The sequence below is a fragment of the Castanea sativa genome, chromosome 5 (genome assembly GCF_040712315.1).
Source record: "Castanea sativa cultivar Marrone di Chiusa Pesio chromosome 5, ASM4071231v1".
NCBI classification, from domain to species: domain Eukaryota; kingdom Viridiplantae; phylum Streptophyta; class Magnoliopsida; order Fagales; family Fagaceae; genus Castanea; species Castanea sativa.
In genome coordinates this window covers 31,141,172-31,159,315 of record NC_134017.1, presented here as the reverse complement: position 1 = coordinate 31,159,315, position 18,144 = coordinate 31,141,172, and the positions used below count along the sequence as shown (strand labels likewise).

Genomic DNA, 18,144 nt, shown 5'->3' with positions numbered 1-18,144 from the left:
TTTCTTTAAAAAAATGATGAGTTTGACTTTAAATTGGATTTGTTAAAGAGATAGAGTTTCACTCCTTGTTAAGTTTGGACTAAAAAAAAAATAATTTTATTTAAATAAAATGATATTTTTATTTAAATATTGTGCTGACGTGGAAAATTGTGAAAGTTTCAGAAGTTTTAGTTATATATATATATTGATTAACACACACACACACACACACATATATATATATATATATATATATATATATATATATATATATAGATTAACTAGGAGCTTAATTTTATGGTAGGTTAATTTGAAATGAAAATCAGAAACTCTATAATTAAAAAAAAAGTATTAAATGTATTGAAGGTCAAATACTTTTACCATACAAGGTGATAGTCAATTAAGTTTAAATTTCAAAACTTGATTAGTTAGCTATTATTTTTGGAAGATTTTACTTTATGTGTTTATCTTATTCTTTGTTTTAATTTTATGATTCACTTTCCTAGTTTAAATTTTACGGTTAGGGTGCAAGTGTATGATTAGTGATACCTACTTAGTATTGTTCATTAAGTATAATCCAGTAATACGAGTGAAGGCCAATTATAGTTCGGTAATAATGGGTGCCTAAGAGCATTAGTATTGGTGGTGCTAAAAAGCTAAATTGATATTTTTAGCACCACCACATACAAAAAAGTATGCAACATTAGTTGTGGTATAGGTAAAATTTTTACCTACTCAGCTACACTGCACAACTATCTAGGGGTGCACTGTAGCAGGAAACTAAACTAAAAAAATATTATTTTATTCCCACCTCACATTAAAATAATACTTCTTTATTTTTTTCCTCGTATGCTCATTTCACTCGTTCCCTCAAACTCTCACCTCTCTCTCATCAAGCTCTCACCTCTACTAATTCATCATCCTCCTTACCGCCGCCACCGAAGCTCACGTACCATCGCCGACCCACACACCGTTCATCCATCATCCTCACCAATTCATCATCCTCCTCACCACTGACCTAATTTGGTTGGGGTCATGTAACTCGTTTGGTTATTGAGAAAGCAGTGATATATTGATAATTTGATTGTTAATTGAAATTGGGTTTTGCTTGGTCAAATGGCATTTTTCTTGCATTTTCTAATTAGCTTGAGACTAAATGGAGGAAAATATTGTAAAGAGATAGATTGTTGTGCTTATTGTATAACATGTTTTGTGAGTTTTGGAATCAAGAATGATAGTTTCGTGATGTTAGAAGTTATGCAGTTGAATTTCTACATGGTTGATTGAAATTATGTTTTGATGAAAACTGAAATTGATGTTATGATGTTGTTTAAGTTATTAAGTATGTTAATTTGAAATTTAAGGCTTTAACATCAATGGAAATCAGTTTAGATATCATTCTCTGTCTATTATGTTCATATGATGGTTGTTTGTTCATGAAAAACTGTTGAAAATGTTTCAAGAATAATTCTGCAAAATTCTATTTTCACGTGTTTCGATCAATCGAAAATTACCTTTGATCGATCGAGTGAAACAGGGGTCAATCTGCATAGTTCGATTGATAATTGATTGTTAGTCGATCGATCGAATTTTATTTTTCGATCGATCGAGCAACGAATGACTACCAATCAAGCCAGGTAGATTGTCAAGTATGAATTTGTTAATTTTTTCGACCGATCGAGATATACATTTGATTGATCTAAAATTGGGAATTTTGAATTTTTCTAAGTGTTTTCACATGTATAAAGAGCAAGGCTATGTGTAATTAGATTACACATGTTTTATAATTAAAAACCTTTCTTTTAAAACATCTAGTGGGAGAGATACATGGGTTGCATCTCATGGCCTTCATTCTCGGTTTATAGTAGTATGATTAAGCACCTCGCCTTGGTGTATATGCCTTGCTCCCTTCGAATGGTGTTTAATTCATGGTACTATAGAATAAACTTCTTTATGATGGATTATATTTGTTTTTACATTAAGGATGACCACGCTACCGTGGAGTTACTTAATGACTCATATAGAATTCAGTCAATGGTGTACACTAGACTAAGTTTAATGTTAACCTCCCTTTGGAGCTATGTCATTATTACTTAGAGGCTAAAGCAAATACGACATGTTATTAGTGTTTGATAAGAGTTATCATGATAGCACTAATAATGAGAATAGTTCTCAATCAATCATAGTGTTTATAATTTACTTGCTTCCAAGGAATTTTAAATATGGGATTGGGATGTCGTTGCATTTTTTATATTATGGTTTTATTAAGGTTCCATACTGTATGTTTGTATGCTAAATTGATAATGTCTAGTTTGCTTATTATGTTCATGTTATTATTTTTAGATTTATTCATGGCATCATTTAGCCCACTTGTTGCTATTCTTAATCAAAACAATCTGACTAGATCCAACTATGTTGACTGGAATAGAAATTTGGATATTGTTCTTACTGCTAAAGAGCACAAGTATGTGCTTATTCAACCATGTCCTAACTTTCCATTATTAGATGCTCCTCTTGAGGAAAAACATTGATATGATCGTTGGTAGAAATCTAATGAGATGGCCAAGTGCTATATCCTAGCATCTATTTTGAATGTTCTACAACATCAAATGCAGGATGTAGAACTGACTTCAGGCATTATGCTAAGTCTGAAGGAGATGTTTGGTGAGCAAGGCCGTTCTGCAAGGCAAGAAACTATGAGGCAGATTTATAATACCAAAATGGCTGAAGGTATTTCAGTTAGAGAGCATTGTCTTAAAATGATCTCTAATCTGAATACATTGGAAGTTTTATGTGCCGATATTCATGGAAAATCCCAAGTGGATATGATACTTCAGTCACTACTAGAATCATTCAAGGAATTTAGACTTAATAATAATATGAACAAGAAGATTTATTCTTTGTCTGAATTGATGAATGAATTGGTAGCAGTAGAAGACATTCTTGGTACTTCTAGTATTGAAGCCAATGTTGGTGAAGCTTCTACTTCTCAACCTAAGTCGAAAGGCAAGGGTAAGAAGAAGAAGAAGAAGGATTTTACCAAACAAAATGGTAAACAAATTGCCTTAGGAGTTGCCAATAAGGGAAAAACCAAAGGAAAGTGTTTCCATTATGGTGAGAAAGGACATTGGAAGAGGAATTGCCCAATTTTCAAAGTTGCCAAGAATAAAGGTATGAAAAGTTTATTTCTTCTTGAAATATGTTTAGTACAGAATCCCATGGATTACTGGTGTGTAGATTCAGGTTGTACTAATCATATATGCAATTCCTTGCAAGAGTTTCAGGAGACCAAAAAATTGAATGAGGGAGAACTATTTCTTACTTTGGCTGATGGGAGCAGGATTTCGGTTGTAGCTATTAGAGTGTTTAATTTATGCTTTAATTATAGACTTTTAATATTGGAACACTGTTTGTATGTACCTAACGTTCGTAGGAATTTAATTTCTACAACTTATTTAGGTAAGCATGGATATTATGTTATTCTGAAAGACAATATTCTAATTAAGAAGGATAAAATGTTTATCTGTTCTGGCAATATTGTGGACGATCTTTATATTTTAACTCCTGACAAGTATGAATTATACAATTCTGAATTAGATGATAACTTTTATATGAAATCATTAAAGAGAAATTTTCCTTCTTCTAATGATGCATATCTTTGGCACTTGTGTTTGGGTTATATTAATTCAAATAGGATTCAAAGACTAATCAAAGATGTACTCTTAGAGCTATTGGACTTTGATGATTTTCCAGTTTGTGAATCTTGTTTGAAGGGTAAAATGACAAAACGACATTTTAATGTAAAAGGTAGAAGAGTCCAAGAGTTGCTTGAATTAGTTCATACAAATGTATGTGGTCTTATCTCAACCCAAGTAAAAGGAGGTTATGAGTACTTGATCACTTTTACGGATGATTACTCAAGATATGGTTATGTGTACCTAATGAGATGGAAGTCCGAAGCCTTTGAAAAGTTCAAAGAGTTTAGGGCTGAAGTTGAGAATCAATTAGGTAAACGCATAAAGGCCATTCAATCTGATCGAGGTGGCGAATACCTTCTTGGGGATTTCAAGGATTACCTGATTCAGAATGGGATAGTATCCCAATTGACTGCACCTGGAACTCCTCAACAAAATGGTGTAGCAGAGAGAAGGAATATGACTCTTTTGAAAATGGTTAGGTCCATGATGAGTTACTCAACTTTACCAATTTCTTTTTGGGGGTATGCCTTAGATACAATAATACATCTTTTAAATTTAGTTCCATCAAAATCTGTTCCCAAAACACCCATGGAATTATGGAGTGGACGTAAGCCTAGTATAAGATATCTCCACATTTGGGGTTGTCCAGCACATGTGCTAAAGGGGAAGCCTGATAAGTTGGAAACAAAATCAAAAGTATGTTTCTATAGTCGAAATGATAACAAAGTTTTTATTAGTACAAATGCTTTGTGTTAGGGAAATATTTTTATGTAATTGGCATATCCTTTGACAAAACGCACTTTACTTGTATTTGGGTAAATCTAAGTAGGTTCAAGATGATCATTACAAGTGGTTAGATTGAAGACATGAAGATTACTCAAGAAATGCTCAAGAAAAGTGCAATCTGCAGGTCTCGATACCTTCTTGACAGAAGCTCAATCTGTCGAGATTCATTAAAGCTCGATAGATGTCTCAATCTATCGAGCTTACAAGATTCAGACTATAGCCAGCAACGTTTTACTCTAAAAGGCTATTTTTTTATGGGTTTGTATAATTCTTATTGGACTAGGAAAGCCCAAGGTTTGTGTAAACCTATTTGGAATAGGAGAGCCCATTAAGCTCTTATTTAAACGAGGTGAAAAAAGAAAAACCTAACCCTAGAGAGCTTCATAAGATTTTTTTTTGAAACCCCAGCCCCTCCTACAGAAGAAAGAGTTCTTGCTGCGTTTCTTGTACGCCTTTGGGTTTTGTGACCAAGCAAAGTCTCTTGCACCAACATTGAAGATCTTATTGGTGTTTCTAAGTGAAGCTGCTGTAAATCAACTACAACAATCAAAGGGTTGCTGTGGAGTTCGTAACGTATGAGATTCGTGCAAAGGAGTAAGCCGCGTACTAAGATCCGCACATCAAATTGGTTAGTCACGTACTGGGACCCGTGCATCAAAAGGAGAGATTGTTACTACAGAACAAGTTCAATTGGGTATTGGGGTAAGGGTTCAACTGTAAGTTGGTAGAAAGTACTGAGATTCCTTTACTTGTAACCGCTTGTTTTGATAATAGTGGATTCTCGAGAGTAGTGACCTTAAATCACCCGGTGGGGTTTTTGCCTTGGAGGTTTTCCCCATTCGTAAACAAATCACCGTGTCAATTTATTTTCCGCTGCACTTTAGTTTATTGATGATTTGTTTGTGCTACCACGCGTTTGCATGTTAAATTGGTTAATTAATTGAACTTGGCTAATTAATCAATTAATCCATCACAAGGGGTCAATACGTTTTTGGTCTATCAAGTGGTATCAGAGCGGGCACACTCTGATTAGAGTTTAATCTTTGCTGTGAGATCCATTGACCCCTGTTGTCATGGAAAATCTTGATTGTTTTGATTTGCATGATTTTGTGTTGAATGATGATGATGATATTCAAGATGCCTATTGCAAACTTTATAATTTTTGTATGAAATCTCTTGAATGTTCTACAAAATTAAAAGCTAAATTTAAAAGGGTCAAGCTTGAAAAAGATGATTTGATTGAAAAATTGGATGAAGCCAATAATTTGAATGAGAATTTTGAAAATCAAATTTCATTTCAGGTGGACAAAATTAAGAGTTTGGAAGAGCAACTAGTTGAATTTAAAACTGAAGTTGAAAATTTAACTAGTACCAAACTTGTTGTTGAGCCTAACTCAAAAGAAAAAGATTTTTATATTCCTCAATTTAAAAGGAATAATGAAGAGTTGAAGGCTAAAATTGCTAGGATAGACAAAGGTAAACAATCTGATGTTAACGCTGAAATTTTTAAACCTATGTCTAAAACTCCTCCTAGGTTGAATAAAAATTTTGAATTTGTCCGCACTTGTTATCATTGTCATATTGTTGGTCATATTAGGCCGAATTGTCCTAAGTTAAAGTCTTTGTCAACCTCTAAGGTTAGACCTCCTTCTAGGAAACTGAGTAGTTCTAAAACTACTCATGTTTGTCATCATTGTGGTCATTCTGGATACACTCGTCCTAATTGTTTCCTCATAAGTGAGTGTCCAATAGGTCTCATCCTTTGTCTAAAGGCTCTGTACCTATTCTTGGTGAGTTATTAAAAGTTTTGAGCTTTTTGACTTAATTTAAGGGGAATTCTAATTCCTTTATGTTCTTTAGTAGTCATACTAGGACACGTGCCTTTTCATCTTTACGACTAAAGACTCGTGCTGTGTGGGTGTTAAGGATCCTAAGACTTAATTTTCTTTTCAATTTGTCATCTGCTTTAATTCTTTCTATCTAAAGTAGGACTCTCTTTGCTTGATTTCTTATTTGTTTTTGGAATCATGCTTTCATGCATCTGCACCTTTCTATCATGCTTTCATGCATATGCATCTTTCTTTCATGCTTTCATGATTGTTTGTTTGTTTTTGTTTTTGTTTGGTTGTTTAGTTTTTATTTTGTTTTGTTTTCAAAATAAAAATAGAAATAAAAAATAAAAAAATTACAAAAACAGTGTGTGTATGTGTACATTAGTTCTTGTGAACCTTAAAATGGCCATTGAAACAGAGTTTTCTAAACTTTGTATCTTTTGTAGCTTCAAGCATCTCTATGCACAACTAAACAAGTAAGCTTTGTGGCTCTTTGTTTGTGATGAGTAAGGTTAAGTGATCTCTTGTACTTAACACTCGTATCACTCCAAGAAAGGATTACTTCCTTTTAGACATGGAGTTCCTCTGTCTGATGAACAATGGCCTACGACTCTTGAGGAAGAAAACATGATGAGACAAGTTCCCTATACTTCTGCAGTGGGAAGTCTTATGTATGTTATGCTTTGTACTAGGCCGGATATTTGTTATTCAGTTGGCATGGTCAGCCGATATCAATCAAATCCAAGACTTAAACATTGGCAAGCTGTAAAGCATATTCTTAAGTATCTAAGGAGAATGAGAAATTATATGCTTGTTTACCATAGTGAGGATTTGATTCCTATTGGTTATAGAGATTCAGATTTTTAGTTAGATCTTGATTTTAGAAAGTCTACTTCAGGTTGTGTTTTCACCTTGGGAGGTGGACCCATAAGTTGGAGGAGTGTTAAGCAATCTTGTATTATCGACTCCACCATGGAAGCTGAATATGTTGCTGCTTGTGAAGTGGCAAAGGAAGCTGATTGGCTCAAGAAATTCCTTTATGATCTTAGTGTTGTGAGAATTGAGCAAGTTCCTATCACATTGTTCTACGACAATAGTGGAGTGGTTGCACAATCCAAAGATCCAAGGAATCACAAGAAAGGAAAGCACATAAAGAGAAAGTACCACATCATTCGAGACATTGTTGCTCGTGAAGATGTAGTAGTAGCAAAGATTGATAGTGCAAAGAATCTAGCGGATCCTTTTACCAAAGCCTTGTCCCAAAGGACTTTTGAGTCACATTTGGAAGAGATGGGAATTAAATTAGTGCACAATAATCTTTAGGACAAGTGGAAGATTGTTACGATGTGTATCCTTAAATCCTATTGTATGATACTATGTATGACATTATGTATGACTTAATGTTGTGATTAATAAAGTTGTTTTATTATTATCTAAAAATAATGGTAACATGAATATTGAGACATTATCATATAGTCCATGAGATGCATAGTATGTGATCTATGTGATATAGTCATAGAAGATATAGATAACAAGTACTTTTTAAACTCATAATTTTAGTTCGTAGTCGGTGATGAAATTGGACATTTCATCTGCGAAGACTATAACATATCAACTAAGATGATTTGTCTTGATCATGGAAATTGAGATTTCTAGTTGGTATGTTGATATATTTTAAGAGTTAAGACATATTGAATTGGACCACTGTGAGATTTATTATTCTCCTAACGACTGTCAAATGAATAATAAATCTCAAGACTTCTATTTACATGAACTCTCAATCCTGAGAGAATAATGGACCTAATCATGAGGTGTAGGTTGCTTTGATATATCAAGAGTGAGATCTAAAGTCACGATCAAAACCTCAGTATGTTGGACAACCACATTTAGTGTTGATGGAACATATATTCTCAAGAAGAATTCATAGTCTTTTAATGGAGATACAAAATATTCCCTGGAGATACAAAATATTCCCTCGAGATAAGTTTAATGGGTTTGTTATTCAGAGTGTTAGGCCTAACCACTTTAGTCAAGAATTACTAAAGTATATATTTATGGAATTGGATTTCATAAATATATGATGAATAACATTAAATGATTAAACTGGGTACTCAAGGAATTAAGATGTAGTAATTTACAAAGTGGCAGTCTACATTCATGACTTTGTGTTATTACGAATATTTTATGAAGGGGTTGCATGTATAATAAAGTTTTAGGATATAATTTATAAATAAGGCCTAGAGTACAATTATATTTATATAGTGATATTAAATATAGTTAATGGTAACTTTGAACTTGTCAAGAGTTGACAAAAAAGCCTAAGGCCCATTAGAGCTAGCGTCTTATTGTTCCTTTTGGTTCCACTCTAAACCACACAATTAAGCCCAATTGGAAAGGCCCAAAAGGCCAGCTCAATTAGATAATTAGTTAGATACAAAGAGAAGAAACATACAGAATTTTATAATAGCAATATCATTGTAAAAATGTTATGTGTGTGAGTGTGAGATATTTTCTTATTCTCCCTGATGGAAATATATATGTTTGTATCGCATACAAAACATACGCAGTGGAAAAATAACGGATCTACTTCATTCATGAAAGTTAACACGTACTATATAAGTTTTAGAATTTGAGAACAAGAGAGTGTACCTTGGAGCGGTGAATTTCAAAAACCGAAGATCAAAAGCACTTGAGAACACTTTCAATCTTCACTCCAATTCCACTAATGCCCAAGATGTGTGGTCTCTCAATCAGTTCCAAAGGGAGAATGTCAAAAAGTATCTAACACTTCTTACACTACTTCGTAATAGTGTTCTTATAAAATTTTCTACAGAAAATTCTGTATGTTTCTCTCTTTGTATCTAACTGATTATCTAATTGGGCTGGTCTTTTGGGCCTTTCCAATTGGGCTTAAGTGTGTGGCTTGGAGTGGGACCAAAAGGGACCAATAAGACACTAGCTCCAATGGGCCTTGGACTTTTCTGTCAACTCTTGACAAGTCTAAAGTTACCATTAACTATATTTAATACCACTATATAAATATAGTTGCACTCTAGGCCTTATTTATAAATTATATCCCAAGACTTTATTGTACATGCAACCCCTTCATAAAATATTCGTAGTAACACAAACTCATGAATGTAGACTGTCACTTTGTAAATTACTACATCTTATCCTTGAGTACCCGGTTTAATCCTTTAAGTTATTCATCATATATTTATGAAATCGAATTCCATAAACATATACTTTAGTAACTCCTTACTAAAATGGTTAGGCCTAATTCTCTGAATAACAAACCCATTAAACTTATCTCAAGGGAATATTTTATATCTCCGTTAAGAGATTATGAATTCCATCTAGAGAATATATGTTCCATCAACACTAAATGTGATTGCCCAATATACTGAGGTTTTGACCGTTACTTTAGATCTCACTCCTGATATATCAAAGCAACCTACACCTCATGATCAAGTCCATTATTCTTTCAGGATTAAGAGTTTATGCAAATATAAGTCGTGAGTTTATTATTCATTTGACAGTCGTTAGGAGAATAATAAATCTCACAGCGGTCCAGTTCAATATGTTTTAACTCTTAAAATTTATCAACATACCAAGTAAAACTCTCCATTTCCATGATTAAGACAAATTATCTTAGTTAATATGTATAGTCTTCGCAGATGAAATGCCCAATTTCATCACCGACTACGAACTACATTTTGAGTTTACGAGGAAATTGTGATTTACATCTTCTATGACTAAATCACATAAATCACATACAATGCATCTCATGGACTATATGATAATGTCCTAATATTCATGTCAGCATTATTTTAGATAATAATAAATCAACTTTATTAAACACAACATTAAGTCATACATAATGTCATACATAATAACATACATAGCATTATATAATAGGATTTAAGGGCACTAATCCTAACACTCCTTTGGAAACTGATTGAGAGACCACACTTCTTGGGCGTTAGTGGAATTGGAGTGAAGATTAAAAGTGATCCCAAGTGCTTCTGATCTTTGTTTTGAAATTCACCACACCAAGGTATGCTCTCTTGTTCTTAATTTCTGAAACTTACATGGTACATTTTATCAATTGCGAATGAAGTAGATCCGTTAATTTTCTGTTGTGTATATTTTGTATGAGATACAAAACATGTATTTTTCCAACAGTCCTCGACTCTAACAAATTAATGGAGTCCTTGACTCTACTAAATCAATAGAGTTCTTGACTCTACCCCATCAATGGAGTCTTTGACTCTACTAAATCAATAGAGTTCTTGACTCTACCCCATCAATGGAGTCCTTGACTCTAACAAATTATTGGAGTCCTTGATTCTACAAAAATAATGAAGTCCTTGACTCTACCCCATCAATGGAGTCCTCGACTCTAACAAATTAATGGAGTCCTTGACTCTACTAAATCAATAGATTCCTTGACTCTACCCCATCAATGGAGTCCTCGACTCTAACAAATTAATGGAGTCTTGACTCTACTAAATCAATAGATTCCTTGACTCTACTAAATAAATTATTAGGTGTAGCCCCAAATAAATAAAAACACATATCCCCTTAAAACACAAAAATAAATAAACTTATGTACAAAGACGACATGGTTTGAATCAAAGGGTCTTCCCTTGAAATAAGGGATTGTAATAAATAGATACATTATCTTGAATGGACACTACTCACATCAATAAAATTCATACGCCAAAAGGGCTATGGGTGAAATTATGTTTGACGAATTTGACAATTCTTGTTAAACATAATTTGATGACGTTTGTTAAATATAATTTGACAACGTTTGCTAAACATAATTTGACAATTTTTGTTAAACATAATCCAACAATTATTGTTAAACATTGGTTAACAATTTTCGTCAACAAAGGCAGTAGGAGTAGAGGCATGCATCAATAGATCACATTTTTCCTCCCTCTTGATATACCCACTCTCTGAAGATTGAAAATCAAAACTCAAACCACCTAGGCCCCTTCTCTAGAGCGAGTAACTTCTGTGGCAAGAGATTTTTGTTGAGGTTATCCGCATTAGAGATTGGTTCCCTTCTTGGATTTGCTTCTGCTGAAAAACTTAGCCCATAATCCAATAGACAAGTTGTTACATTGGTTATGCTTATTGGATGATTTTCTTACTTTTTGGCTAGAAGTTACTAAGTTATTTGTCCTTTTCTATTGTAGTACTACTTCTACTTGGTCTGCTTTAACTCTGTTAATTCTAGTTATGGTGTTAGATTTATGTAGTATGTTTTATTATCATAGTTATCGTTTTGTAGTGTATTCCTACCATAATACTTGTAATAGTCACTCCTGCCGTAACCATGCCCTGCGTCTAGCCCACAACACTCCTATTAGGATGCATCTACGATGGGTAAGCCCAACTTGTGCACAAGCTAGCTTGAAGCACGGTTCTAGCAAGGCCAGTCCCATCTCTCTTACCTTAGACTAACGGGTCATAGCACAACAAAAGTGGTTGAGGCCCGACAGTACAAAAAGGGTCCCCACACATATTATATACATTATACAATAATCTAAAATAGTATTCTAAATATAATTTAGTGTAGATATCAGTAAGACAACAACCATTGAATGCATAAACAAATATAATTAAACTAATCACACACGTGGTTAGTCTCTTAGAGTTGGACTTAAGAAAAAAATATAGTAAATGATATAAGTTTTTACTTTTAAAGTGTATGACTTCCTAACTATACACGCGATCAGTCTCTTGGAATTGGAGCAAGTACTAAAAGATTTCCTGGATTTGGAAATCTATAGAGCATTTATCGAACTACTTGATTAAAAAGAGAGAAACACTAAAAAAACATAGAAGGAAAAAAGATTGATAGGGAGAACAAGGAAATAATCACAGATATAGATACAAATTTGTTGGTTGTAACAGTGGTGTATTTTTTTGTTGATGAATAAAAAAAAGTACTGGAAAAAACAACTTTATTTTGTTGTCAATGGAAAAGTAAGCCAAAGTCTTGGAAAAAAAAGGGGTTTTATTTTTTTTTATTTTTTTAACAAATGAGCAAAAATTTGAAACATTTTTTTCTTCTTATAAAATTAAATATTTTAGGAGTAGTGCTATTGACACAATACTTTCACAATAAAACCAAGGTGACAAGTTTTTTAAGGTTGGAAAAAAGTGATGTTAGTTGTGGGTTCTGATTAAAACTAGTTACAACTTGCCACTTTACCTTTATTATAAAATTATTGTGAAAGTAGCATTAAAATGATCATATTCAAACTTATTTCAGCTGGGTTTAAACAAAATTTAGGGTCAGGAGATTCAAAATTTTATTTTAGGGGCTCAAAAAAACGATTAAAAATTTATATATATATGAGATGGGTTCAAGTTACATCTGCTGTAACTCTTCTAGAGTTACACATTTTTCTAACCATTGATTTCAATTAGATCTAATAGCTAAAAAAACATTATTGTCCACATTAGCTTGTCTAATTAAGAATATATTTTATCTCTCTTCGTCATTAAATTCCAAACCATTTTTAACTTAGTAAGAGAAAATTCATTTTCTTAGTCTCACTTTTTCAGTTTTTCTCTCACTCGCTCTCTCTCCCCCCACATAATTTCTTTTGCCAATCTCCATAGATTTACCTCCAGCCAATGTCCATAGATGTTTTTTGTTTGTTCTTTTGCTTATTTTCCAATGGCTTTTAACATAAGAACTATTTCTAATGGTTTTCAAAGCTATTTAATATTGACCTTTTAATCTTTGTGATTACATGAGATTTTATTGGACTTAGTCCTTTTCTTTTAATACTCTGGGTGTCAAATATTATCTAGATGAAAAAAAAAAAGTTCCAGATGAAACTACAGAGAGATTAAAAAAAAAAGTAGGTTGTAAATCTTAGAAAGATGAATATATGTAAAGTCATTCGGACAAAGAGAGAGTATTGCAAATATATTTGTAAAGTCATTCGGACAAAAAAAAAAAGAATATATGTAAAAGGTTTTAAATAATAAATAAGGAAAGAGAAACAAAATTGCTATTAATTAAGTGAATAAGGTGTAAATCAATTAGCATTTAATGCTATTTTTTAACCATTAGATCAATTAGAAATTTATGGTCTAAAAATGGTGTAACTTAAACCCATCTCTCTCTCTCTCTCTCTCTCTCTCTCTCTCTCTATATATATATATATATATATATAAATATATAAATTGGCTAGGTCAGGGGGTTCATTTGAACCCCTGGCCTTGAGGTAATGCCGCCTCTACAAATAACATTGTGGGCATTCTATTCAAGTAGTTTATGTGCTTGTAAATGGTTTGACTAATCCCGCTCTTGCCATGACATTTGCAAATTTAACCAGATCGAGTGGTCAAGATCTTAACCCACTGCCGACTGGAGTGGTTGATCAGATCGGGTGAATCCGACCTTTAATGGATGGTGGTTGGTTCGGTTGGAGTTAGGGAACTGAAAATTAGCAAAATTCAGCGAGTTAACGACAAAAATTAGCAAAATTTTTGTGATATTTTCACTAGATTTGGCAAAATCTCACTAGATCCGGTGAGATTTCACCGAATTTGGTGGAGATTTTATAGATCTAGCTGAGTTCTCGCTGGAAATGGTTGAGGTCTAGTTGGATCTAAAAAATCTCGCTGGGAAAAAATGCTCTGTATCTCAATTGGTTATGGTTTCTTCAGTTTTGGGTAAAAGATTTGAGACCAAATTGATGGTTTTGAATTTTGGAGAAATAGACCCGCCACTGACTGTCAGAGTAGTTGGGTCGGCTGACGGTTGGCCCAGGTCCAGTCGGATTTACCGAGAGGATTGGGCCACCGATTGAGTTGGACAACCCTAGCTATTAGTTACAGATTATCCATGGTATTGAACTTGGGTAGTAGGAACAACTTCTAAGAATCTGATTCAACCCTAATTATATTGTTACTGATTGCCTTGAATATTCCATTTGTGGGTCTCTATTCTCTTTTGAATGATTGAAAGGTGCTTTTGGGCAGGCCATGAATGGATGGTTCTTTCACGTCAAGTATTAAAATTTGTAATATTTTTAACATCATTCAACTTTTAGGGTCTTCTTAAACTTGAAGGAAAAAGAAAACATACAACTCATTTTTTTTAAAATCTTTTTTTCAATAAAAAAAATTATTATCCCCCACATTAGTGGACTGTCTCAGTTTCTCTAGAGGGGGGAAGGGCCTGATGGCAAGGCCCAAAATCGTACTATTAATGTGAAGGTAGCTTGCATTTGATAGAACGTGAATAATGCCAAACCTTGTAATAAATTTTTTTTAGCAAATCAACCTTCATGAATACAAATGATAGAGATAGTTATAATTATAAGCATTGTTCATGGAGAGTTCACACTAGAGAGAGGCAACTTTATCAACGATGTAATCATAGAAATTTATCAGCAATTACTAAATTTCCATACATATCTTCATAATAATTTACTTCTTAGTCATGCAAGTGACTATATTGATGTACCTTGTCATCTCCTGGCAAAATTCCTCCGCCATATGCTTTGCAAACTTGGCAAATAAATTGTCAATTATGGTCTCTCCAAAATGACTAGCCAGCATTGCTTCTGTTACAGCTCTTAAACCATTTGCCATACTTTGTGCACTCCGATACTTGTTATCAATGTCACCATTATGGTCATTGAATTCAAACATTTGAAGCCTATCTACATTGAAAGACCCCTCGTCTTCAATGATTGCCTTTACTTCTTCCATGCAAGGTTCATAATATGGCAAATTGAACGAATCTACATCCTTCTCCTTAACAAGGCCCTAAAATTGAATCATTTGGTATTAAAAAAAAAACGTTAGATATAAGGAAAAAACAAAATTGAATCGTTTGGTGCTATCTTGTTTCAACCTACTATGTGATGATTGAAAGACCATTAGAATGAGTTGGAAAAGATAACTCCAAATACATTTGGAGCCAAACTTTGTTAAGTATGAAATTCATTATTAAAAACAAACAACCTCAGGGACCATGTCAAGAAGCGATTATGCCAGAAGCTCTCAAAGGTCGTAACAACAATTTGTGTTGGGATCTACATTGCTCCTTCCAATGAAGGTAAGAATCATACGTCCTCCAGGCAATATTTCCTTAGAGCGTGAACGTAGAAACATTGAGAAATCTGTATGAAATTGGTCCATGTAGGCTTTGAATACGTTAGGAGGGCTCGATTTTGCGATGTATATGTTACCTTTGTTATTCACAACCCCTCTTGGCACCTGTCCATTAGTGGAGTTAGGATTTTTACTAAGTGGGTGAAAACTATAAATACATGAATAAAGACTTAGTATTTACTGGAACCCAATTTAAAATTTTAGGATTTGAATATTTTTCTATTTACCTATGCAATGAAAGAAATATAGTTTATGCAAAGATTATGTAGAGAAAGCAAATGAGATAAATCAATAAACCGAGTTACTTAATAATTTAAATTGATTTCAATGTATTAGACTAATTGAAGTCTGAAGTACATTGCTATTTATAAGATATAATTTGGAATTAAGGAATTGAAGTCACATGAGGAAGCCAAGTGAGAAATAAACATAATTGGATCTTGAAGCTAAATAAAATAAATATAACTAATCATCAACAGCAAACCAGTTGTTAACAAACATTGAGATGGGAGGCTCTTGGTGAAAATATTTGCAAGTTCGTAATTGGTAAAGACAAAATTGATTGCCAAATCTTTGCAATGAATTATGCCCTCACAGATAAAGTAGAATTCAACCTTGATATGCTTTGTGCTGGCATGTAAATAACTGAAGATGGGTTTGATTGCAATCAAATGGATAGCAATAGGACAATGCCTGAATTTGCAGACTAGATTAATTGCCAAAGAGAGATCAAGATTCATGAATGTGAGGTGCATGCTGTAAAGCACCCGTGATGCTTCTATAAGAACTTCGATCAGACAAAGGTGTGCATTTGTGTGAAGCACATCAAGGTATCTTGCAAAAAAAAAAAAAAAAAACAATGAAACATATTTGGCAATAAAGCAAATCGGTGTCACACATGACTTGATTGAAAAACAAACTAATGAACCTGTCAATCCATGAAGTAATGAAGGGTCCCAAGGTCCTTGAGTTAACAAACGAGACCAAATTGATGAATAAAATTGGTAATAATGTTGGAATGTTCCATGTGATGATAATGTCGCCGTTGTAAAGGAGGTTGAAGACAATGGAATAGCCACTAATGCGATAAAAGAATATGGATTAGTTTGCAGAAGAGGCTACAAAACCAAAATGACGGAATTGATTGGTGAAATGTTCAAACTATGATTGAGAAGCCTATTTGAGACCATAAATGGACGTGTTACCAGACTCAAAATTTTTAAAAACATCACATAATTTATCATTTCTTATGCAATCCTTAAAAAAAAAAAAAAACCAAAGTCTGACATTTCTTTTACAAATTTTAGTTAAGCAATTGCCCCCGTGGCCCCATAGAAGGTGGCTCTGCCACTGAACATATCATTCATTAACCTTGCTAGTGGGCGAATTTTATTTTATTTTTTTAATAGGGGAAAAGTTATTTTTAACACTAAACATATATGAATTTCTTAATCCTAAGGTTTATTATTCATGAAATTGGAATAGGTTTATGAATAATATGCTCTGAGAGAATGCTAACCTGTGAAAGCCAATGAAGACTATAAGAAGAATGTACAAGATGTAGACACTGGCTTGGAAAGAGCCTCCCATAGAAGGAACCAGGTGTTCCAGAAATAAAACAAGGCCCCAACTTGTCTCCCTTGCCTTTCTTAAGCCTCTCATGGAAAGCTGGTACAGATTTGAAAATTGCATTGAAGTCATTTTCTGGGAGATCATTTAGTAACACTAGAAACTCAGGTGATTCGGTATTTGTTTGCTGGCACACTTCATGGATGGTGTCAATAATTTCAGAGATCACCAAGAGGGTGTTGGGTCCTGAAGAGCAACCCAAGTCAGCCACTTTGAAACAAGTGGGAATTCTGATGTTTAACATGTCTTTAATGGTGTCCACTAGGAAGGACCTCGACTCCAATATTACTTTTTTTCTGAAAGATATGGACATAATAATTAAATCTTTTAGTCAGCTTAATTTAAAGATAAACAAGACAATAAAGAAAAATTTTGTATGTATTTTCAAAAAAACATGTGTATTTTGTATGTCATCTCTGTGCCTCTGTAAGCAGATTAATGTTCATGTATATGTGTGTCTGAGAAAGAGAGAGAGAACCTGAAGGAGCGACTTATTGGCGTAGCTAGATTCTCCATCTCCCCCATTCATGCAAAGAGCATTTTCTACTGCCATGGCTACTCACACTGCCTTCCTGTTCCTGATCTATAATCTATTCCTCTATCTATGAATAGGCCTACCGAAGGAAAGTACTCTGGAATGTGCTCCACTTTTCTGAAGTTTCTTTGCTTGGCATGTGATTGTAGTTCCTGAGTGAGTAAAAGCCAGTTCACACAAACGTTATATATTCCTTTAACTATGATTCTTTTAAAAATTTCACGAAAATAGACATCAAACATCTAAACTAAATAATATATTATATGTAGTGATTCAATCAAGGAAAAAAAAAGTACGTCAAGAAGAGAGAAAGAGGCAGGTACACAAGACATTATTTGTTTTGAAAGATTAAATTACTTTCTGTCTTTGGAGTTTGGAATGATGTTAGCATTCAGAATAAACTAACATTTAAAAAAAAAAAAATTATGTTACTTTTATATATATATAAGTGAACTTGGCTGCATCACCTGCATGATTACAAAATGCAGTTGCGAGAATTATTTGACTGAAAAGTGAAAAAGACATTTCA

The 18,144-nt window shown here is 33.5% G+C and overlaps 1 protein-coding gene across 1 annotated transcript; it reads right to left on the bottom strand.

The window, feature by feature from the left end:
• Positions 1 to 14,761: 14,761 nt before the first annotated feature.
• LOC142634118 (putative methyltransferase TCM_000331) lies at positions 14,762 to 17,633 on the bottom strand. The gene is given in 4 exon segments (XM_075808396.1): positions 14,762 to 15,103; positions 15,302 to 15,556; positions 16,971 to 17,382; positions 17,566 to 17,633. Coding segments are annotated over 4 exon segments (1,077 nt in total).
• Positions 17,634 to 18,144: the final 511 nt, after the last annotated feature.